This window comes from Dipodomys ordii, unplaced genomic scaffold (genome assembly GCF_000151885.1).
Source record: "Dipodomys ordii isolate 6190 unplaced genomic scaffold, Dord_2.0 Scaffold46, whole genome shotgun sequence".
NCBI lineage: Eukaryota > Metazoa > Chordata > Mammalia > Rodentia > Heteromyidae > Dipodomys > Dipodomys ordii.
Genome location: NW_012267262.1, coordinates 13,226,364 through 13,250,288, shown reverse-complemented (window position 1 = coordinate 13,250,288; position 23,925 = coordinate 13,226,364). Strand labels below are relative to the sequence as shown.

The 23,925-nt window shown below is 38.4% G+C and overlaps 1 protein-coding gene across 1 annotated transcript in view; it reads right to left on the bottom strand.

Moving 5' to 3' along the window:
- Trim44 (tripartite motif containing 44) overlaps positions 1–23,925 on the bottom strand; it is a 97,347-nt gene that overhangs the window by 46,174 nt on the left and 27,248 nt on the right. The window contains exons 3-4 of the mRNA XM_013019624.1: positions 9,011–9,250; positions 2,223–2,242 (exon numbers count right to left, since the gene is read on the bottom strand). Coding sequence (XP_012875078.1) covers positions 2,223–2,242; positions 9,011–9,250 — 260 coding nt within the window. The remainder of the gene's footprint in view (positions 1–2,222; positions 2,243–9,010; positions 9,251–23,925) is intronic.

The window sequence follows — 23,925 nt, the reverse complement described above, 5'->3', positions numbered from 1 at the left end:
GCCTGGCTTCCATCACTGCTAGCACAGTGTCATAGTTTGGAAGTGATCTGTCCACCCAAAGGTTCATGTGCTGAATACCTGGTGTTAGAACCTGGATGGGGCCTCATGTAACGCAATTATATCATGAGAACAAAACCTTTAGAAGACATTAATTCAGGTTTTAGAGAACTGGTTCATTCCAAGACAGAGGGAGCCTGGCACCTGAATCTTGTACACATGATCAAGCCTTTGTGATCTCATCCAACATGAGGCCCTCATCCCAGTCAATCAGATATCAGGACTGTTAGCTAAATATTTTTTTCTTTATAAAGTACCTGGCCCCAGGTATTGCTATAAAATACAAAACAAAGATACCTAGTCCCCAAGCTCTTAACCTGCCATTTCCTTTCTGTAGGTAGCCAAAATTTCTGAACTACCAAATTTCTTGGGTTAATTCCTGTTTATAATTCTCTCATGGCCTTCTTTGCCCTCAAAATAAACCTTAAATGCCTCAAGAAGGTTTTCAAGGCCCTGAATGGGCTCTACTTTCTTCTATTCTTCTCTTATGTGCAGCTTTTAACATTTTTTTTTCTTCTACCTACCCTGCTCCTCCTTTGACTGCCTGTCTTACTGTCCAGACCTTTGTTTATATATAAACTTTTCTGCTAGGCCTCCAAGACTGCCTAGGGGAGTCCTTCTTCAAGCTGTCTGGACTTCCCTAATCACAGCACTTCCCCATAGGGTAAGTGCTCATTATATGCTCCCCTTTCTCTCTAGACTTGGGATCCAAAAAGGTAATGCCATGTCTGCCTTTGTCACCATTATATGCCCAGCGTGTACTCAGTGCCAGACCCAAACCAGGGTAATAAATATCGTGTAAATGGATAAGAGAAAGGAAAAGAAGAAAGACCAAAAAGCTTATTCCTGAGCACAGCTGGGACAGAACCAGAAGTGAGTCTCTGAAGTTCTATAGGTTTTTAAGCAAGTTCTATAGGTTTTTAAGCAAGGTGCCTGTGATTCTAGCTATAGCAGACAAACAGCTAGAAAGGTTCTTACAGTATAGGGTTAAAGAGTGAGGAACACTGTTGTCAACAGCAAGAAGCAGCAGGATGTAGATACAAAATAATGCATATTACTTCTAAAAAAGAGGCTCAAGCTGTAAGGAGGAAAAAAGAACTGTATCTATTGATTTGAAATAAAACCAAAGAAGAGTCAAGCCCCAGTTCAGCAAGGAAACATGGAACAGTTCATTTAGTATCTTTGCTTGAGGAATTCAAACTAGATCAGTAATTTACAAACTGAATTTTGAGGAATCCTACACTTTGCAGAAGCCTTTCAGGGTCTACTGGGATGAAGTAAAAAGGTTCAACAATAGATTTAACCCTCAATCTAAATAGAGAGAGGAAATAAAAGTTTTCTATATATTGAAGTTCTACTTAGTTGGGGGGGGAAAAGGCACTTCTACCAAAAATAAAGTTCGAATACCAGTAGCCTGAATGATCTTTCTGATACCACCCAGTGTTGAGTACAAAAGCCCGTATGACGTATGAAGTCCATGTAGACATTTTATTCAGCACAAGCACCCCTTGATTGTGGTGATGGCTCAGCTGCAACATATCCTAGAATCTGTTCTCAATAGCTGAGCAGAATGACTGGAAAGCTAAGCAATCCAAAGTCCAGATTCAATGTATGAGCGAGGCAAAAATTAAATAAATGTATTTTAAATTTTCATCCAAATGCTAATACTGAGAAGCACAAAGACTTTATACTTTATCCCCCTTTCAAAACAAGGCCTGGCATATCTATGACCTAGAATTCATTGACTAGTAACTTATGTCAGACACAAAGATGTTATAATAGATCAGAAATAAAGACTATTTGATTAAGAACATATTAAAAAAACAATTTCAATAAAGAATAGTTTATTTACTGGGTGCACCAGATAACCCAATTACCATTTAAATGTAGTGCCTGCTCTTCTTAGCAAGATATTCTAAATGTGATATAGAATAAAGCAGTCACTGTCATTATGTACTTTATCTGAAGGTTACAGGCAGGAAATGACATAGATGAGGAGGGAGGTAGGAGTCTTATAAAATAAGAACTTCAAAGCCCTGGCTTAAGCTGGAGATCCCTTTTCTGTGCTGTTTCTTCACTGCCCATATTTCATGGGGCATTAAAAGCCATAAACATCACTCTACTTCAATTCTGAGATCAGACAAGCAGCAACAGTTTGATCTTACCTGGGTCCTTCCTCGTCACCCTGAAAGACAACAGAAAAACAGTATTAGAAACCATCAGCAGAAATCAATTTAAGCATCTTTCTTTTCACTCTCAACCATAAAGCAGAGATTGCTTTGTTTATGGCCAAAAAGGTATAATAGGTAAGGGATGGACTAGTATAATCCTATATTCAAACTGCCCAGCAGAGATAAACTGATCATTTTACCCTGCAAACAGAGATGTGAATGCAGACTTAGGAGGCCTAAATACGGCCTTGCCTTATTATTTGTATGGCTGGCAGTATTTAGTTCAGAGCCCTAAAATAGCAGGTCCTAGGCAAAAACTGACCAGCTCCAAAAGCATCAAGCTGTGTCCTTCAAAGACACATTTCTTTCTTGGTCTAGCATTTTTTTCTCCAAACATGAAGACAAATATACAGCATATTTAAATGGGAAAAGAACCAAATTGGACTCAGAAAATTAGGATTGGAGTTCAATCTCCCCTTTAGAAAGTTATTAACTATATGTTTGTAGGATAGCTAATTTAGACCTTGATCCTTTTTTTTTTTTTTATCGTGGGCCTTGAACTGAGCTCTTCCACTTGATCCACAGCCCTACTTTTTCTGGTTTATTGGTTTTCTGGTGGTTTATTGGAGATAAGAATCTCATGGTCTTTCCTGCCTGGGCTGCCTCTGAACCTCAATCCTCAGATCTCAGCCTCCTTAGTAGCTAGGATTACAGGCGTGAACCACCCTGGTGATCCTCTCCTTTATAAGTGGGTAATATGGGCAATTTATGATCCACAGTATTCTTCTCTTATTCTTGTCTCTTTTGCAAAATCAAAGTTTATGTTTTTTCTACATATTATACTGTCTTGCCCTAACTTTATCAATAATGATAACAGCAGGTTCCTTTGTGACTAAATCAGATATTTCAAATGACTCTTTTCAAGGGACATCATTCATCCTTTTGGTGACAAAGTATCTTTTGCATTGTCCTCTTCAATTATTTAGGGGTAGTCTCAATATAAAATGTAATTTTTGGTTGGTGAATAAATGAGTGAATGATTTCTACTGGTAAATAGAATAAAAATCTGGAGCCAGACACTGTGTGTGGAAATCTTAACTCCAGGAGCCAGGCCTGGTAATGTATGTAATCCCAGCTACTTGGGAAGCAGATCAGAAGGGTTCAAGTTTGATGCAAGGCTGGATAAACATTTAGGGAGACATCCCCCCAAAATAAACTGGATATGAAAGAACAGCTAGCTATACAAGAAGTAAAAGTAGAAAGGTCATAGTCTGAGGCTGGCCAGGGGAAGAAAGCCTGAGACTATCTGGGAAAAAGTAAAGTCAAAAAGACTAGGGGATGTAAATGCTAGAGCACTTTATAAACAAGCTCAAAGTCCTGAGTTCAATCTCCAGTACTGAAAAAACAAAACCTATACTTCACTGTGTATTTGCCATGTTACCCTAGTCCAATTATTTTGCCTCTCTTAACTTCAATCTCCTCATTTTTTACAAGGATTGACTAATACTTATAGCCAGACACTGTGCCTGAGACACTTTGTTTATTTTTGCCAGTCTTGGGGCTTGAATTCAGGGCCGGGCACTGTCTCTGAGCTTCTTTTGTTCATGGGTAACACTCTACTATTTGAGCCACAGCACCACTTCCAGCTTTTTCTGTTTATGTGGTACTGAGGAACTGAACCCAGGGCTTATGCACGTTAGGCAAGCACTCTACCACTAAGCCACATCCCTAGTCCCAGGGTATGTTTTAATAAAGGTTATTTACTACTATCAGTAGCAATTCTGTATAATTAAGAAGCTACTATATGTATGTGCTAAGGAGAAATAGGCAATTCATTATAATCCAATCTTCTAACAGTTCCCAGTCAGAAACAGGAAAAGTAGGAAGACAGAAAATAAAGGAAATGTGTACTTGTTCCAGCAGCACATATACTAAAACTGGAACAATACAGAGAAGATTAGTATGGCCCCTGCACAAAGATGATACACAGATTCGTGAAGTGTCCCATATAAAAAAGAGAGAAAGAGAGAGAGAAAGAGAGGAAGGAAGGAAGGAAGGAAGGAAGGAAGGAAGGAAGGAAGGAAGGAAGGAAGGAAGGAAAGATGAGAAAAAGAGAGAGAGAGAGGGAGAGAGAGAGAAAGAGGGAGGAAATGTGTTACAAGTTCTCCAAAAGACAAAGTTAGAATGCACTGAGAGTCAAAAGAGAAGGGGTAAGTCAGCCATTGGTGGCTCATGCCTTAAATCCTAACTACTCAGGAGGCTGAGATCAGAAGATTGCAGTTTGGAGCCAGTCTGAGCAGGAAAACCTATGAGGTTTTTTTTTTTTTTTGGTGCTATTCCTGGGGCTTGAACTCAGGGGGCCTGGGTGCTGTCCCCAAGCCTCTTTGTGCTCAAGGCTAGTGCTCTACCACTTGGGCTACAGTACCACTTTTTACTTTTTCTGCGTAGTTTATTGGAGATAAGAGTCTTAGTATTTTGCTTTCCGGGCAAAGCAGTCCTCAGTTCTCAGCTTCCTGAGTAGCTAGGATTACAGACATGAGCTACCAGTGCCTAGAGTCTATAAGACTTTTATCTCCAATTAATCACTAAAAAACTGGAAGTGGACCTAAGGCTCAAGTGGTACAGTACTAGCCTTGAGCATAAAAGCTCACAGACAGTGCCCAGGCTCTGAGGTTAAGCCCCAGAACCAGCAAAAAAGAAAAGAAGTCAGAAAAGAGAAAAAAGAAGGGGTAAACACTGCCTCTCCTGGAGTAGCAAGGAAGACTACACGGAGAAGGTGACATTTACAGTGTTCCTTGAAGAATAGGATTTTCTCAGGGTGACAACAGAGGAACATTGACAACAGAGCACTGAACTATCAGAAGCAAAGGCACAATTAAAAAACATGCAATACTGATTAAGAAATTTCTGAGTCCTACGGAACTGGAGAATGGGAATATGCATGTGTGTGTGTCTTGGAGGGGGAACAAAGGGCAAACAGAAACCTAATATAAAATCTGACAATAACATTATGAAAACAAAACTGTAAATAATCTTCATGAACAAAGATATAAAAGTCCTTAACAAAGTATTAGAAATATGAGTAATCTGGGTTATATCCTAGATATACTGAGTGGTGTTGCAAGAGTAGGTCTCCTATTTAACTCTTGTATTGTAAGTGCATAGTCAACCTGTTTAGGATCAGAATATGTATGTCTTGGATCACTTTCACAGGCTGTGGTCCAATCTGGCATATAAAACCTCTGCAGTGATATTTTAGTTTGCCCTGTTCATAAGTCAGGACTAAACCTACAGTCTCTCTGGAGTTAGGTGTCAGGTAAAATCTTACTGACTCAACTTGGGAGGGGCAACAACTAATCAAAGTAGGATAAGAGTAAGGAGTTAAGAGTTGTAGCTACAATCTCCACAAGGGAGGGAGAGATACAACTCCCTTACAGTTAGACAGGCAGGAGTAAAGTCAAGAGTTCCACTTACAGGTTTATGGAAGGTAGGCATTACTTACTATTGAGGGGTTAGGGTAAAGGCAGAAATCAGTTTCACCCACAGGCTCCATGGGGAAACAAAGACACCTTGATGCTGCAGTGAGTATATAAAAAAAGATTCAAAGCTACTGGTTCCATTGCAACACTGCCAGTTTGGTCTGTGGAGGAGTGTTACTTTTTCTTCAAAAGGCTTCTCTGCGGCTGGATTACCCTTTCTAGTCATTTGGCTACAGACAGTAGATTTTTCTTGAGGATTTTCTGTATCCACTGGTGTTCCAGTTTTCAGAACACCCAGGTTAAGATATACAGGAAGTAATGAAAACTCCAGGATTTTGTTTTACAGTTCTTTACAACCAAAGGTCCCCATTCAGTATGCCATCTTTTCCCACCTTTAAGAGTCTTCTGGTGATGACTTTTGTCTAAGGATTTTTGCTGTAATTAGGGGAAGAAGTAAAATGGAATGTATACTAGTTTTTGTTCAGAACAAGAAGTTCCATTTTGTTAGCATCAAAGATAAAACAGACTGGTAAGTGAAAGGTTAGAAAAATGGGTAGAAATATAACAAAGCAAGTATGGTAGAGTGTTAAAGCATTGGAATCTAGAGGGAGGTATATATATGTCACCTGTAAAATCCTTTCAACTATAGTGTTTGAAATTTTTCATAAGAAAATGTTGGAAAAAGAAAATCTTTTAGCTAAATTGAAAATGCAGGTGATTTTAAAAAATCCATACTACGTAAAGAAAATGAAAAACTTCCTCTGAATGAAAGAGAAACATTAACTGTTCTCTAAATAGTCAACAGATTAACTAAAATGAGAAGCTATTAGATGATAAAGCTCTTTGAAAATGCTCTGGCCAGCAGAATGCTACTTATTTTTAGTAGTTTGTTTTGTCCACAGCCTGATCCTTGAGCCTTGTCAACTCTTGTATCTCTTCCCCCGCTTCCCCACAAGAGCAATTCCATCCATTGAAATGCTTAAAGAAGATTCAATGTTGGGAGAGGGCCTAAATTCATTGTTTTAGACTATGTTGCAACCTAAATCTTTTTTTTTTTTCATGAAAGAACAACTAATTAACACAATTGTGAGTGTTCAATTTGAGGGGAATTTAAGACAGGGTATTGACCTCTTAAGTTAACTCTGAATGTTTTGTTTATGAAGACACAAAGTGCCCACCTTATATTTTAAGGTCTTACATATGCAAAAACACTTTCCCCACAAAACACAAATAGGATGCTTAGCATGCAACACATAGTAAGATCCTGAAGTAGGACAAATTTAAACCTAAATCCTGACTCTTCTTACTAACTAAATGGCACTTGGACATTGTCTCTGAAATTCTCTGCATCTTGCTATACCTCCTGTAAAGTGGAGTTGACATTAAGACTAAATGATGAATGCCAAGTACTTTCCGGGCTACTTACAAAGACATTTAGTGCATACTTTCTTAATTCTAGAGAGTCAAAATGAAAAAAAAAAATTGGAGCTACTCTTTTCACACACTAATGAAAATTAATCAAGAATCCTAGCTGGGTGCAATGCTTCCACCTGCTTTCAATATGGCTCAATAGTCTCTTCTATTCTTGTCAGGCTGGCTTAGATTACACTGTGACTCTTCTGTTGCCCAGTGTATTCTGTCGCCAGAAAAAAAAGATTGCTAGTAGAGGCTAAGCTCAATGAGTCAGCAACTATCAGAAAACTCACAGGTTTCTCTTAGGCTTTTTCCTAGAAGAATATTTCACCATAATTTTTCACCTTAACACTATGAAATCTGATGAATAGTAGTATCTTCCTAGTGGCTAAAATATCCATTTTGATTTATGAAAAGTGGCTGGACTTAATTAATTTTTTAGAAACATATTTTGAAGGTCTAAATACATTGCTAAGTAATAATTAGGGCATTTTTATTCTATTATAAAATAAAAATTAATTTAGTAATATATTAACAACATTTGTACACTGTGTTGTACACACATGTGTGTGACTTTCACTTATATTGGCCTATTAATTCATAAATCAATCAAGAAATCTATTGTTTATTGATACTGAGACTTGAACTCAGGTCCTGAGCGTTGTCCCTAAACTTTCTTGCTCAAGGCTGGTTCTTTGCTACTTGCACCTCAGCTAAATCCAGCTTTTGCTTTTGGATGGTTAATTGCAGTAACAGTCTCACAGACTTTGCTGCCTAGGCTGGTTTCAAATCGGGATCCTCTCAGCCCCTTGAGTAATTAGGATTATAGACATATACTACTGGTGCCCTGCTTTTTTTTGATTCTCACAATATCCTTGCCCATGTGCTATTCTTTTTAGTTTTCCTTTTTTATTTTAAAGTGAGATGAGGGTTCTCACTATGCTACCAAGACTGGTCCCAAACTCATGAACTCACTCGAGTGATTTTCCTTCCTCAGCCTCCCAAGCAGTTCAGCTGTGCCACAATGCACAGTTCCATAAGCCACTTTTTCTTTCTTCCTCCCTCCCTCCCCCCAGTATGGGGTTTGAATGAACACACATCACCATTCCAGCCATACTTTATTCCTTTTTACTTTATTTTTCAAACTGTTTTATCTATCTATATATATATATTTTTTTGTCGGTTGTGGGGTTTGAACTCTGGGCCTGAGCGCTGTCCCTCAGCTCAAGGCTAGTGTTCTACCACTTCCTGTCTTATATTACACCACCACACCAAGCTTTTTATTGGTTGATATGGGGTTTTACTGACTTTTGCTAAACTACTGACTTTTGGACTAAACTAAAATCTTCAAACAAAAATCTTCATAATCCTAGCCTCCTGAGTAGCTACCAATTATAGAATTTAGCTATATACTTGGCCATATGCCACTCTTAATCCAACAGTTATGCCCTCAAATTTAGATAGCTGGCTCTCCATAAAAATCTAATCCGAAATATCCTTTCACTATGCAGAATAAATCCAAAATCTTTCATTCTGCCCTGCTTTCTGCTTCACTTCTGTCTTGTTCTCATTCAGCCAGTTCTCACCTCTATAATGACTTTATGCATTCTCTTCACAGATTAGGGTGTGTCAACTGAACTCTCATCTGGTTCTTATTTCTGATTTCTCTCCTGAACTATGATATGGTGAACATATAGTTTGCCAAGCCAACTCTAATGATCAATAATATTCCCATACTAGCTGTACATACAACTGAAATGCTTATAGCCTGTATAAGCTTTTAATTCATTCATGATGAGGGTCACAGGGGAATTCCTAAACTAACAAATACATGACAGCCAGGTTCCTTCCATTTCTCTTATTACAATAATAATGGATATTTCCATTTACCTCTGCCTTTGGCTCAGCTGATTCATTAGAGGTATCAAGTTGTTCCTTGGCCTGGGCCATCTGAGTCATCAACCTATCCATGTGGGACTGGATATCTGCCAGTATCTCAGTCACATGAGCTGTGGCCATTGCTTCCTGGATGTCCACTAGATGAAGGGCCTTCTGCTCTTCATCAGCAATCACCTTTTGAACTTTCTTAAACTCTTGCTGTATAAATATTTTCATCTGGTCCCGAGTTACCTACAGAATACAGTGAAAAGAATAAGTAAAAAGAATAAGATGAATATACAAAAGGAAGTGTAAAATTATTGCCATATAGTGCTAGTAGCCCTGGCCAAAATATAAATTAAAGTTTCTATCTGATCCTGAAGTCTTGAGTATATTCTTGAACAATCTTCCCCAATACCTTTGATAAATTTCCTGATAGCCTTTTGTTGTTTTCATTGCTTTTATTTTTATACCAGTAATAACTATATTCCTACTTTTAACACGTGCGTGTGTGCGTGCATGCGTGTGTGTGTGTGTGTGTGTGTGTGTGTGTGTTGTCCTGGGGCTTGAACTCAGGACCTGGGTGCTGTCCCTAAGCTTTTTTGGTGGTTAATTAGAGATAAGAGTCTCAGACTTTCCTACCTGGGCTGGCTTCGAACTATAATCCTCAGATCTCAGCCTCTTGAGTATGTGGGATTACAAGTGTGAGCCACTGGTGCTAGCTACTTTTAATGGTAACAGATGAGAATATATAGTAAAAATAATAATTCTGCTGGGTGCCAGTGGCTCACACCTACAATCCTAGTTACTCAGGAGGCTGAGATCTGAGGATCGTGGTTCATAGCCAGCCTAGGCAGGAAAGTCTGTGAGACTCTTATCTCCAATAAACCACTAGAAAACCAGAAGTGGCGCTGTGGCTCAAGTGGTAGAGTGCTCATCTTGAGCTAAAGAGCTGAGGGACAGCACCAGGCCCAGAGTTCAAGCCCCACAACTGACAAAATAATAATAATAATAATAATTCTTGTCTCTCTCATTAACGTTTTGGTACATACTCTCCCGCACTTTTCTGTATGATTAAAAACATGTATATGTATTATAGTTTTTACATAAATGGATCACAGAGAACAATATGATCTGTGTTATGCTTTTCTACTCAAAATATTGTTAATACAACACAGACAAGCTTCATTTTTCAATTTTTTTACTATATGCACTATATGTGTGTAAGCACATACACTAACACACACATTATTTAACCATTTCTCTTCTCTCCCCCCTCTCTCTGTCTCAATCTCTCTTCAGTACTGGGGCTTGGAACTCAGGGCTTAGGCACTGTCCCTAAGCTTCTTTTGTTGAGGAGAGTGCTCTTCCACTTGAGCCACAGCACCATTTCTGGCTTTTTCTGAGTAGTTTATTGGAGATGAGCCTCAGACTTTTCTGTCCCAGCTGATTTCAAACTATGATTTTCATATCTCAGCCTCCTGAGTGGGTGTGAGCCACCAGCGCCCAGCAACCATTTCTCTATTAATGGAAATGCAGGACCTTTCCTGATTTTTACTCTTACAAACAACCCAGTAATAAACACCCATGAATATAATTCTTAATATTTACATATGCATTTTCTTAGAGAACTCTGAAATTATGGAGTCAATTTACAAAAATATTCTGAAAATACTGATACCATCAAACTGCCCTCTAAAAAGGGTGTACCGGTACAGTAGCATTCCTACAAAAATGTATACAAGCAAACATTTTCATATATACTCACCAATACTGGATAGCATAAGCTTTTAAAATTTTACTATGTGATAGATAAGACGGCAAACCAACTAATACACAACTGTAGTTAAGACCAAAGGAGGATATTCTTTTTTTTTTTTTAAACGGACTAACAAGCTTTATTTGGGATTGAAGGCTGAGAAGTGCAACCAAGTCTCCTTCAGCAGGGCTGTAGGGAGAAATGCCACACCCTTATAAAACTAGGGCTCTTTAAATGTTAGGAAGAAAGGGTGAAGTCAGGGGGGATGATGGAAGTGGGGTGGATGAGAAATGTTACTTTGACTGAGGAGTTTCAAGGTCTCAACAGCCTCTGTTAGTCAGGGGCATCAGCAAAAGTGCAGGATAATTTGTTCAGGGGGATGGGGAGGGAAGATGTTCATCAGGGTCTGCAGCATGGACAATTCTAAGCTATGGGGGGAGGGTGGTCCGTGGTGAGTACTTCCATCAAACAAGGGGAAAGGGGTGCTGTTGTTTTTATCTGGCTACTTCCTGCTGATATGGATGAGGAGGCAAACAGGGGTCTCATGCTTTCAGAGCCAGGACTTAAACTTTTGAGCAGAAAAGATGGCTTTGACATGATGCTCAGTTGCTACCCCAAAAACAGCTGTTATTTAATTGGTCAGGAACTTCTCTGTGGGTCTGACTTGAATGCTACAGAGGATTAAATCTGTAGTAACAAAAGAAATTAAGAGTAGTAATGATCCAAGTTTGAAATAACAACTTTTTATACAATTTAGTTATTTACTAATTAAGACTGACATCATTGTAAATGCCACTAGGTCTTTTACAAAGAGGAACACATGGATGTAGGCTTGTTGTTTTTCCCAGCTTTGTATCCAAGGTAGCTTATATATTTGGGGAGTATAGATAGTACTAACAATAGTTTTATATCAGTGTATTAATTTTGACCTTAGGAAAAAAATCTTAGATCAGTTTTAAATTACAAACAATCACATGCCAATTTTACCATTTTATAATTTGTCTTATAAAATTCAACACATACATCAGCCTCTACTGACACCATCTACTACTTTACATGAACATTCTGTGGTTTGTCTTCATCTCTCCCTTTTTTTCCATTTGGAACAAACACTGCAGACAATTCTTACTTCCTAAATCCTTTTGTCTCTAAAGGAAACCATTTATCTGTTTCCTCAACTCTCTTTCCAAAACCTTTCTTTATACTGTTTTATAAGTTCTGTCTTATAAAACTCAACATACACTGACAACATCCTCCACTTATACCATCTGCTATTTCCTTGAACATTCTGTAGTTTGTCTTCATTTCTCCCTTCTGAGCAAACAATTAAGACAATTCTTTCTAAGACAAATTCATTCTTTCTAAGACAAATTCATTCTTTCTTTTATTGTAAAGGTGATGTGGAGGGGGGGGCGGTTACAGTTTCCTTACATAAGTAAGGAAATGTGTACAATTCTTGTCAAACATTGTTACCCCCTCTCTTGTTTTCTCCTGCTATCCTTCCCACCAGAATCCCTTCCCTCTCAAGTGTCTTGTGAGTATAACTGTTGCATTGGCTCACCCTTTGTCCTTTGTCTCATCATTTCTGTGATTCCCCTTCCCATCCCCAAATCAGATAAAGCTATATACAATACAAAGAGTACCAAAATAAAAAACAGTGATAATAGAGAGTAAACTAATGGGAAAATAAAAAATGAAAGAAAAAAGAAATAACTTCATACAGTATACTAAGACCCCAAAACACCCTTGTCTCTATATCTTATAGTTCATTTCAATTAGCATAAGTTTATAAGGTCATATTATATGTACATAGCTATTGAGCTATGGTGATCCTCTGCTAGGACTATCCTAAACGTATACTAATTATTACATATGAGGTAAACCAGTCAGCCTAAGTTTCTTTGGGTCTGGTTTACTTCCCTTAATTTAATTTGTTCCAAGTTTTTCCATTTCCTTATGAATGGAGCAATGTCATTCTTTTGGATGGAAGCATAGAATTCCATTGTGTATATATACCACATTTTCTTGACCCATTCATCTATTGAGGGGCAGCTGGACTGATTCCATATCTTGGCTACGATAAATAACGCTGCAGTGAACATAGTTGTGCTGGTAGTTTTAGTGTGGCCCGGTCTGTAGTCATTTGGGTAAATGCCCAGGAGTGGACTTGTTGAATCACAGGGGAGCTCTATGTTTAGCCATTTGAGGAACCTCCATGCTGCTTTCTAGAATGGATGAACAAGTTTATATTCCCACCAACACTGTAGTAGTGTTCCCTTTTGGCCATATCCTGCCAGCATTTGTTATTAATTTTCTTGATTATAGCCATTCTAACTGAGGTGAGATGGAATCTCAATGTTGTTTTGATTTGCATTTCTTTTATAGCCAGAGAGAGGTATTGAACATTTCTACATGTGTCTATTGGCCATTCTTATTTCCTCTTCAGAGAAGTCTCTCTTTAAGTGTTTAGCCCACTTATTAATGGAGTGGTTGTTTCTTTCAGGATTTATTTTTTTGGGAGGGTTAATTTTTTGAGCTCTAATATTTTTGATATGAGGCCCTTGTCAGTTGCATAAATAGTAAAGATCTTCTCTCAATCTATGGGCTTTCTATTTGTCTTGCTAGCTATGTCCTTTGCCATGCAGAAGCTCTGCAGTTCAATGCAATCCCATATATCCAGCCTGTCTTTGATTTGTTGTGTTTCTGGGTCTTTACTGAGAAAGTTTAGACCTGTGCCAAGGAGCTCTAGTGTTTCCCCTATTCCTTCCTATAATATTTTCAGGGTATCTGATTTTACATTGAGGTCTTCGATCCATTTGGAGCTGATTCTGGTAGAGGGTGATGTATCAGGATCCAATTTCAATTTTCTACACATGTACAGTCAATTCTGCCAGCACCATTTTCTGAAGAGGCTGTCTTTCTTCTATCCTGGTTTTCTTTGGTTCCCAAAGATTAGGTGGCCATAGGTCAGTGGGTTCATTTCTAGGTCTTCAATTTTATTCCACTGGCCCTGGGGGCATGTTCTTGCTTAGCTTTTCCACACAAGGCTGGGGTTCTACCACTTCCAGATTGTTTGCTGGTTAACTGGAGATAAGAAGAGTCTAATATACTTTTCTGCCTGGGCTAGCTTTGAACCACAATCTTCAAATCTCAGTCTCCTTATTATATTATAGGTCTGAGCCACCAGTGCTGGGGAGTTTTATGAGGTTTTTTTTTGGGGGGGAGGTCTGGTCGTGGGGCCTGAACACTGGGCCTGGGTACTGTCCCTCAGCTCAAGGCTAGTGCTCTACCACTTGAGCCACAGCGCCACTTCCGACTTTTTTCTTTTTGTTTATGTGGTGCTGAGGAATCGAACCCAGGGCCTCAGGCATGCAAGGCAAGCGCTCTACCACTGAGCCACCTTCCCAGCCCCATTTTATGAGTTTTAAACACCTATACATATATAACTCAGACAGATAGAGGCAAGGAAGAGGCAGAACTATAGATAGAAAGAGAAAGGCCAGAAGAGGACAAAAACAACTTGAGACATAGAAGACCACATATTTATTATCCCTTCCTTTATAGATAAGGTAAGGGACACAGCAGTGAATGTACAGGAAAGGAAAAGATTCTAACCTTATTGTTCTCTGTTCATATTATATACAGTCTGTCAGAAAAGACACCCAACTAGGAAAACTTAGGCAATAAAACTGAGAAAGAGAAAGGCTGGAGGTGGAGGGAGACCATTGTAAAGTAGTTTGATTAAGCAGCTTTTAATACCACCATAAGAATGCCAACACCAAAGAAGACCTCTATGACATATATCCACTGATATGGCAAGTATGAGGTAGCATAAGCCCTTAGGAGTCATGTCTCTGCAGGTCCTCTCCCTGGTGCTACAGATGAGGGAAGGAGGAGTAATAGATATTATTGTCCTGGCAAGTTCTGTATCAGATGGAGAACTCTAACTTGTGTCCACATAATTCCTTTTTATTTTTAGTGTATGTATTTCAGGGCTGTTATGCTTTATTCATTTATCATTTATTGACACACCTCTATCTACCCTTGAAAATACTAACTAGAAAGTGTTCAGCAAGAGATGAACTTTTCTGAGTGCCTGGGAATCTCTCTAAATATTGTTAATGGCTCCTAGTGAGCAAAAATGGAGATCATAATTAAAACTGACTACAGTCTATTTTATTAGATATTGCATACACATGCAGTTAAATATTAGGAAGTTACATCTCAGTCAGGAAAACTGTGGACCAGAGGGCAGTAGGTGAATTAATACTATTTCCTACTGCTTTCCATATGTTTTTCAACATGACACATATTTTATACAGAGAAGACTGCAAAAGAGACTTGAAGGCAGAATAATTTACTCTACAAACCCTTTACACCTACTCTCATTCTCTATTAATTAACAAATGGATATTTTCCAATCTAGTTCAAAACTGTAAGAGCTTCTGGGTCATAGCATTCATTTAAATTCGAATCTAGGAAAAAAAAAATTCCCTCGGAGATGGGGTATGTAGAAGGTTGAATTTTCTGGAACAGGACTCCTGCTTTAAAAATCCACTTTCAGGGTCAATTTATCTTGTCATCAGAATTCCATTCTGATTGAAAACTTTACAGTTCTCCAAAAGCAATAGGCTCTTTCTTCATGTTGCTGCTATCTAGAAACCTCTGACATCATTTTCAAGTAGGTTTCTTGGGATTTCTTCCATTTGCTCTACAAATCCTCAAAAGTAAGTGTAATATCTTATATTCCTGACTACACATGATTTTATATAAAGGAGAAAATTCTACATACTCTGAGAACAGAGGAAGCTCAAAGTACAACAGAATGATGAGGCTACTGATGAGAAATTTTCTTTTCATACAATGTTAACTAGTAATTGTCAAGCTGTTTTAAAGTCAAAGACTTTATGGGGGGGAGGGGGCAGGCTGGGAAGGGATGTGAAGGGTAAACCAAAGGAGGAGGCTGCAATGCTTGGTAAGAAATGTACGCATTATCCTGCCCATGTAATTGTAACCCCTCTGTACAGTATGTTCACAAATAAAAAATAAATAAATAAATTAAAAAAAAAATAAAGTCAAAGACTTTAATGTGAGACTTCAAAATATAGTAAAACCCAAAACAGAACTATTCCGATTAAAAGAAAAATCTCCCCTTCCTCTTTCAAGTAGAAGGGCAGTGATAGGGTTTGAGTATGAAATTTGTCCCACAGGCTCTTGGGTTGAATGCTTAGTCCCCAACTGGTGGTGCTATTTTGGGAGGTGATGAGAACTGTAAGAGTGGGGCCTAATTCAAGGATCCCTTTCTGATGGCTTCAGGTTCTTTGCATTCACATCTTCCTAATAGAGATGCTTCTGTACTTAACAATACACTTTTCTTGTTCTACTTGAATGTTATTCCCAGGTGAAATCTTAGGATAGAGGAATTTACAACGGAAGAGTTAAATTTTACTTGTATTTACTATTTCCAAGCTAGACCAAACCCAAGAGACATGCAGACTGGTACTTTACATATGAATAATTAATTTAACACATAAAACTTTGAATTAAGCTTGTACTTAAAAACAACATTCACTTGATGTACTTGACATGGGCTGAAAGCTATTAACTCCTAGTTATCTGACCTATTGGAAACCAAGGTTATTTTCCTTTATTAAAATTAGAGGCGTAAAAACAAGCCTAATTACTAGAAGGCACCATGGTTTAGGTATGAAATAAATAGCCATTATTAGTGAACTAAACTGACTATTTTCCAGACTAGGAAAATTATTATGCAGCCTGGAAACTAAGCAGCCACAAACTTTGAACATCTTATCACCAACATTCTCAGTGATGTCATTCTTATGACCTATTTAGAAACCTGATTTGCTTTAGTTTAACAAGGGGATTTTGAGAATGGTAGAGAAAAACATGTTAAAATGAACACTCATCTCTTCCTTAAATTATCTTTCTCATCTTCATTAGAAGCCTCAGTTGCCATTTGTATGTTCCTCACTTTCATAAGCCCCATTTTGTTAAGAGTACCATGCGATCTCTAACTCAGTTATCCAATTAGTTACTTCAAGTGTCCACTCAATGATAGCATTTATTGATGCTATTGGTAGTTATTTCTATTGTAAAAGACAATAATAAAAACAGGAAGATAAGCAGAGTGGCTATCTTAGAGGAATGAGATTTGCTTTTCATTTCGATTGGGTAAGGCATGGGTGAATGTAAAGCTTTGTGCACAGCAAGCATGCATGGTAAGCATACACTCTTGAGTAATGACCTACAAACCCATCCCTTCAACAAAAATTTTCTGCAATTATATTGCAATATCCATTTTTAAACCATTTTAAGAAGAAACATGGAGCCGGGCTCCAGTGGCTCATGCCTGTAACCCTAGCTACTCAGGAGGCCGAGATCTGAGGATCATGATTCAAAGCCAGCCCGGGCAGGAAAGTCCATGAGACTCATATCTCCAATAAATCACTAGAAAACCAGAAGTGGTGCTGTGGCTCAAGCCGTAGAGTGCTTGCCTTGAGCTGAAGAGTGCAGGGACAGTGCCCAAGCCCAGAGTTCAAGCCCCATGACTGACAAAAAGAAAAAAAAAGAAAAAGAAACATGGGTTACAAGTAAAGTTCTCAAGTAAGAGCAAATCAAGTCCATTAATATCTGAAAATAATTATATACCAAAATATAAATGAGGAAATTATTCTAGGTATATAAGGCTGGTTAAACATTTTAAAGTCAGTTGAAGAAGAAAAATCCCATGATCAAATCAGTCAGTAGGTGCACAAAAAGTATCTGACAAAATCCAACACCATCATGATAACAACACTCAGCAAATTAGCAATGGAGGGCCTAAGTTAGATATGCTTTCAGATTCACCCAGCATTGCTCCTAAGACTATCACCCATTGTATTGTATGAACAATAGCATGAAATTTAGTGCTACTATGTTTACACAAGATCCTGAAGTGTAAGTATTTTGGGGTATGCTGATGAGCCACATATTTCTCAAAAGTAAGTGACTTCACAATTCAAGTCACTTACTAAATAGGTAAAGATGTTTGCCACAGACACTACTGTATTTCTAAGGTACAGTATGACCAAGGCCCAAGCCTGCAAATGGGAAGCTAAGTAGAATAGCATTAGGAATAATGAAAAATGAAAACAATAGTAAGATCTACCATGGTTAGGGTATGTTCTCATTTAATGCTCAGGCAGGCAAGAACAGTTCATTTTATGTTAGGAGAAAACAAAAATATGGTGATTATGTTACTGCCTAGTGTTACATAGCTGGTCAGCAATAAGCAAAGATTAAACTCAGGCAGTCCTCTGACAACCACTCTTTATCACATCCTGCTTCTCAAAAGGAAACTGAGCCTCTGAGAACCAGGATTAAACCAATGATAATGATAAGCCAGCCACTCGGCACAGAGGAAAGCACTCAGGACGGGATATCAGAGACCCTGAAAGTCAGCTAGTTTTGACTTTTGCAAATGATATGCTACCTGACTTTGGGTAAGACAATGAATTTTTCAGGGTTTCATTTATTTGTTCATTATTAGGGGGAAAAAACATAAAAACCAAACTTGGATCCCTTTTCTCTAAAAAAATATAACTGTATAAATTCTTTTTTTTTTTTGGGTGGGGGGTGGTCAGTCATAGGGCTTGAGCTCAGGGCGTAGGCCTCATCCCTAAGATTTTTCACTCAAGGCTAGCATTCCACCACAGTGACACCTTGCAGTTAATTGGAGATAAGAATCTCATGGACTTTCTTCAAACCACTATTCTCAGACTTCAGCTTCTTGGGTAGCTAGGATTACAAGTGTGAGCCATGTGCACCTGGCAACTGCATAAATTCTAAGACAAAGCACTAGTTCACCAATCTAGATTTGCCTATAGTCACATTTGTTGCCAAAACAAGAGGGAGGAATCAAGGGTCTAGAATCTAACTTAGCAGATGTTAGAGTGCTATGACAAAAATAAAAAATAGGAAAGGGTAATACTTAGTAATAATAAATAATAGCAAGAATGAAAATGGGAATGGGGGACAAATACACCAAGAAGACTCCATGTACACATGTGAAAGAGGAAATGGGAATTTAGAGGGGAGGAAACAGGCAGGATGAAGGATAGTGATGGAAAGAATAACTCTAAATAAGAAGCACTGGACACTTAAATGGACATGCTAAATTGTAATCCCCTTGTACAACCTTTCAAAGTTAAAAAAATTAAAATTTAAAAATATATATCTTTAATGTCGAAAATAATCTGTATTTATCAGCCCCCCCATAAAAACAAAAAATAAAGAAAAACATGGAATATCTCCTACCTTATTCCTTAGACAATGTTGCACTTTGAAGTGGGCATTCTTCCTCATACCTTTAAGCTTTTATCAAGTCCCATATGCCTGCTGCCCAGGCACCTCCACCACTAAGGAATGTAGTAACTCCATCTAATTTTACTTCTGACTCATCTGTAACAGCACTGCTGATACCCTTAATTCTTTCAGTTCCCTCTTCCTATGGTTGCTTGACTTCTTTAGATCCCTGGTTAACAACTTTCTTGCTGTAATTCTATAACACTCCCCTGGTAACTCTAGATTGAGAAAATCCTCAACATTAGTTTTTCAACCCTGACCCTATTAACATTGGAACCAAGAATTCTTTGTTGTGAGGGGATATCAGTGTACTACTGTATGAGGTCCAGCAGCATCTCTGGCCTTTAACAGTAGCAATCTCTCCTCCTCAGTTGTGACAACCAAGTCCCAGCAAGACAGACATTACTGGGCACAAAATCACTTTCCTCTAAGAAACACTGCTCTACACTATCTTTCTTAGCAATTTTATCCATCTTGGAATGTAACTATTATACTTCTTGGGTAATAGCCCTTTTGCCTGATTTTTCTCTCCAGAAAACCAGTCTGAAGTTTCTCTCTGCTTATGCACATCTCCACCTGGGTACTTTCTTACTGTCTAAGCCATCAAATATCAAACTGAATCTTCATCCCCTCCTGCTTGCAATAAGCAAGCTTTTTTTCAGTGCCTCTCATATTAGTACCATTCTTCATTTTACTGGTGAAAAAACTGAAATTAGGGATGAAATTTGCTCCCACATACTAAGTAGCAGACTAGAGTCTGAACTTGCATAGTTTGATTATATAGTCTGCTTTCTAAATGTAATATTCTCCTACATTTTCCCTCCAAATGTTGGCATGCTTCCCTTGCTCCAATTAATGACATTCACGGTCATCCAGGCTACAAACTCTATAATCAATTTTATTTTCTCCCTTTGGATCTCTTGATTTGCTATGTAGACAGAGGTTGCCTGGGGCCTTGCATATAACAGCAGGCAACATATTCTAAGTAAAAGGCATAAGCTATGCCACATCTAACCCCCTACTAATCTGACTGATGAAGAAATGTCCTTCTATATCTATGAAATCCATTATTTTCTTCACATTCTTCTATTATTATTCCCTATTCAACATCTAGAATCATTATTCAATGCTACATTTTAGCCTTACTGCCCACCCTGTCTAGGCCCTTTAAGCTGGTCATACTCTCTTGTATACCACTAAAGTGCTGAAAAAAGTCTAAATCACAAAGAGATTCTGAGTGATTTGAAGAAATTGGTTAGGATCATGTTATAGTATCTAACTAATTTGGGGGGATTTTTCTGAGTTTTTTTTCCCCCTACCTTCTCTCTACTTGGTCCTGAATTCTTGGCTGTTTGATCTTGATATCAAATCCTACCTTTGGCCTTTCACACAGTGGCTGCACACCCCCTTTAAGCCCTCCTCTTTAGCAGTTACACTTTAGCTTTAATCTGGTTTGCACTTGTGTGTGTGTGTGTGTGTGTATGTGTGTGTGTGTGTGTGCATGCATACACATGCACATGCATATGCGTATACCAGTCCTGGAACTTGAACTCAGCCTCAGTGCTGTCTCTGAGGTTTTTTGCTCAAGGCTACCACTTGAGGTAGAATACCACATTTCTACTTATTGCTTTTTGATGGTTAATTGGAGATAAGGATCTCAGGACTTTCCTGTCCAGGCTAGCTTCAAACCACAATCCTCAGATCTCAGCATTTAGAGTAGGCAGGATTATAACTGTAAGCCATCAGTGTCTGGCTTTGGCTTGTACTTTAACCCACAGGATTATTAGTCAGATACGTACCCCAAGTTTCAGTCAGACGAGTCCATTCTTCCTCTATTTCTGCCTGAATATTCCTCCCCGAGACTATAAATTTCAGTACTTGAGCCCCAATATTATATTCTTTAACAGCTTCATCATATGACCCTATGCTTCTTTTGAATTTCCTTCCCTTTACAACTTTCTCTTCTAAACATACAAATATAAAAATATATGCCCATGTATATACATCTGTATTCACACATAGGACCGTACTTCTTAGAGGCTTTGTACTTGAAAGGATCTGATAAGCACTTGAATTGAGTCTGTTAATCAGTTGTGAGGTGAATAGCAAGTGTGTACTCCAGCTACCTGAGAGACAGTCACAACTGTCTGATGAGTGAGACGGAAGTTTCAACCACTATAGTTGTGACACTGCTGCCAGCACCCTTCCTTCCTGCTCCCAAGGCTGCTTGTTCAAGCTGTCAGCTACTCTGACTTTCATGACCTGACATGATACGTAACCCAGTGACATAGTACAAACTGGATGTGCCAGTTGGGTTCTGCTTGTACTACTGCTTGTTCTTACGATACTTTGCTCTTTGCCTGACTATAAGGTAGCAATAAAGAAAGCACTCACAAATTCCTGAGTACTACTTCTGAGTAAACAGAAAAAAATTCTAAGTGACCTGCAGTACAGACATGTAAAAGTGTAAGAATGAGTCCCCAGAGACATTCAATAACTGTATCTCTATAACAACCAAGAACAAAAGTGCAAGCTTCTATCCATCTTGTTTTTCTACTTCTTTTACATGTGAACAAGGAACAAGGCATAAACTAGAAAGATGGCTTCTGCTTCAGGAGACACTGTGTAGGAAGTAGGAGGTGGAAGGTGACACAGAAAGTTTGAGGAGGAAAAATACAGAATTTATACTATTTTTAAGCCTGGTACATTTGAACCCACAAAGGAGGCCTATTCAACCTGCTGAAGGCAAAGAAAATTTTAAAACAATACTCACCTCTCAAGTTCCATTCCAGTTATTTTCCTGAATGCTTTCCCCATGAAACTACTGTTATCTGTATACTGTAACACCAAAACAGGTGTATGCCATCAGGACTGCATACAAAAGATGCTGTGAGGGAACCCTTACCTTGTTTCAGGGTCTTCTTTGAAAAGAGCAAATAATGGCAAAACTTATGGAATTAGATGTGGTAGAAGGAATGTTCTGGACTGGCCCTGCTAACGCTATACTTCTGAAGTATATGTCAAAGTTTCTTCATTTGTAAAATAGCAATATGAACTTATTTACATAAAATATATGGGAAAAAATTGTATGTACTCTTCAAGCACACAGGAGCATCAGCTGAACTGTTCTGCTGATGAGAGATAGTAGTAACTGAACCACTATTGTGTGCTACCATACAGTACTTATTGAGTTCTCACAAAAAGCTCCTAACAAGCCTCTTAAAAGTTCAGCTTCTAATTTCTAAAAAGTACCAGGAAAGCCTTTCTTATATACCCCAGGCATTGAGAGTGAGGATTTCAATAGAGAAGTTCCTTTCTCAGTTCCAATAAACAGTGATAGGCTGTCAGGTAGCATTAGCCACCTCTTCCAGTTTGATAAAATGGCAGTGAGCATCATCTTAGATACAGCTTACTACTTCAATAACAGAGACTGCGTTTACATGAAAGTTGAATTACATTCTATTCCTTACTACCTACACATAGCATATGAGCACAGCAGTCTCCTCAAGCACAAAACTTAATATTTTCTTTCCTGGGCAGACAAAAACCTAACTAACTCTTTCCTCTTGGGGAACCTAGCAGCTTGCTTATCGAAGAACCACAGTGTTTACTTGCTCAGTTGCTTAAAAAAAAAGAAAACTTTTCACATTAAGATAGGAACTGGTGGCTCATGCCTTCAATCCTAGCTACTCAGGAGGCTGAGATCTGAGGATCACAGTTCGAAGTCAGCCTGGAGAGGAAAGTCTGTGAAACTCTTATCTCCACTAAATACCAAAAAAAAGCCAAAAGTGGAGCTGTAGCTTAGTGGTATAGCACTAGCCTTGAGCAAAAGAAGCTCAGATATAGTACCCAGGCCCTGAATTCAAGTCTCAGGAACAGCATCAAAAACAACAAATGAATAAACAAAAAAAAAAAAAACAAAAACAACTTCTCAGGCTCACAAAGGCTGTGATGCCAAATAATCATTTTTTTTTTGTCTCCTCAAAATGTTCTATTTGGGCTGGGCATGTCTGTAACCCTTGCTACTCAAGAGACTGAGATCTGGGGATTGCAGTTCAAAGCTAGCCCAGGCAGGAAAGGCAGTGAAACTCTTATCTCCAATTAACCACCTAAAAATCAGAAGTGGAGCTGTGGCTCAAAGTGGTAGAGTCCTAGCCTTGTGAAGAAAAGAAAGAAAGAAAGAAAGAGAGAGAGAGAGAGAGAGAGGAAGGAAGGAAGGAAGGAAGGAGGGAGAGAGAGAGAGAGAGGGAGGGAAGGAGGGAGGAAGGGAGGGAGGGAGGGAGGAAGGGAGGGGAAGAGAGAAAGAGAAAGAACAAGAGAAAGAAAGAGAGAAAGAAAGACAGAGAAAGAAAGAAAAGAGAGAGGAAGGAAGGAAAGAAAGAAAGAAAGAAAGAAAGAAAGAAAGAAAGAAAGAAAGAAAGAAAGAAAGAAAGAAAAAGAAAAATTGATTCTACTTGGGATCCTGAGAATGTAGCTCAATAGTAAAGTGTTTACCTAATATATTCAAGGCCCTGGATTCAATATATAGCACTGAAAAATTAGTTTCCATTTTCAGGGTACTCATTAATAAAATATAGCATGGTTAGTACTATTTACTACTTTACAGATGAAATGAAGGGTTCAGCTACATTAGGTGATGAAAGTAGTTAAGCGCTACTATGTAGACTCAGATAATCAAACTCCAATATTTGTTCCCTTCACCATTAAAACAAAGGAAAGCATGTCATGCTCAACATATTTGCCTTGAGAGTCAGAACAAGCTCTACCCTAATGGTGTGTTGTTCCCAATCCATCTTCAATAGGT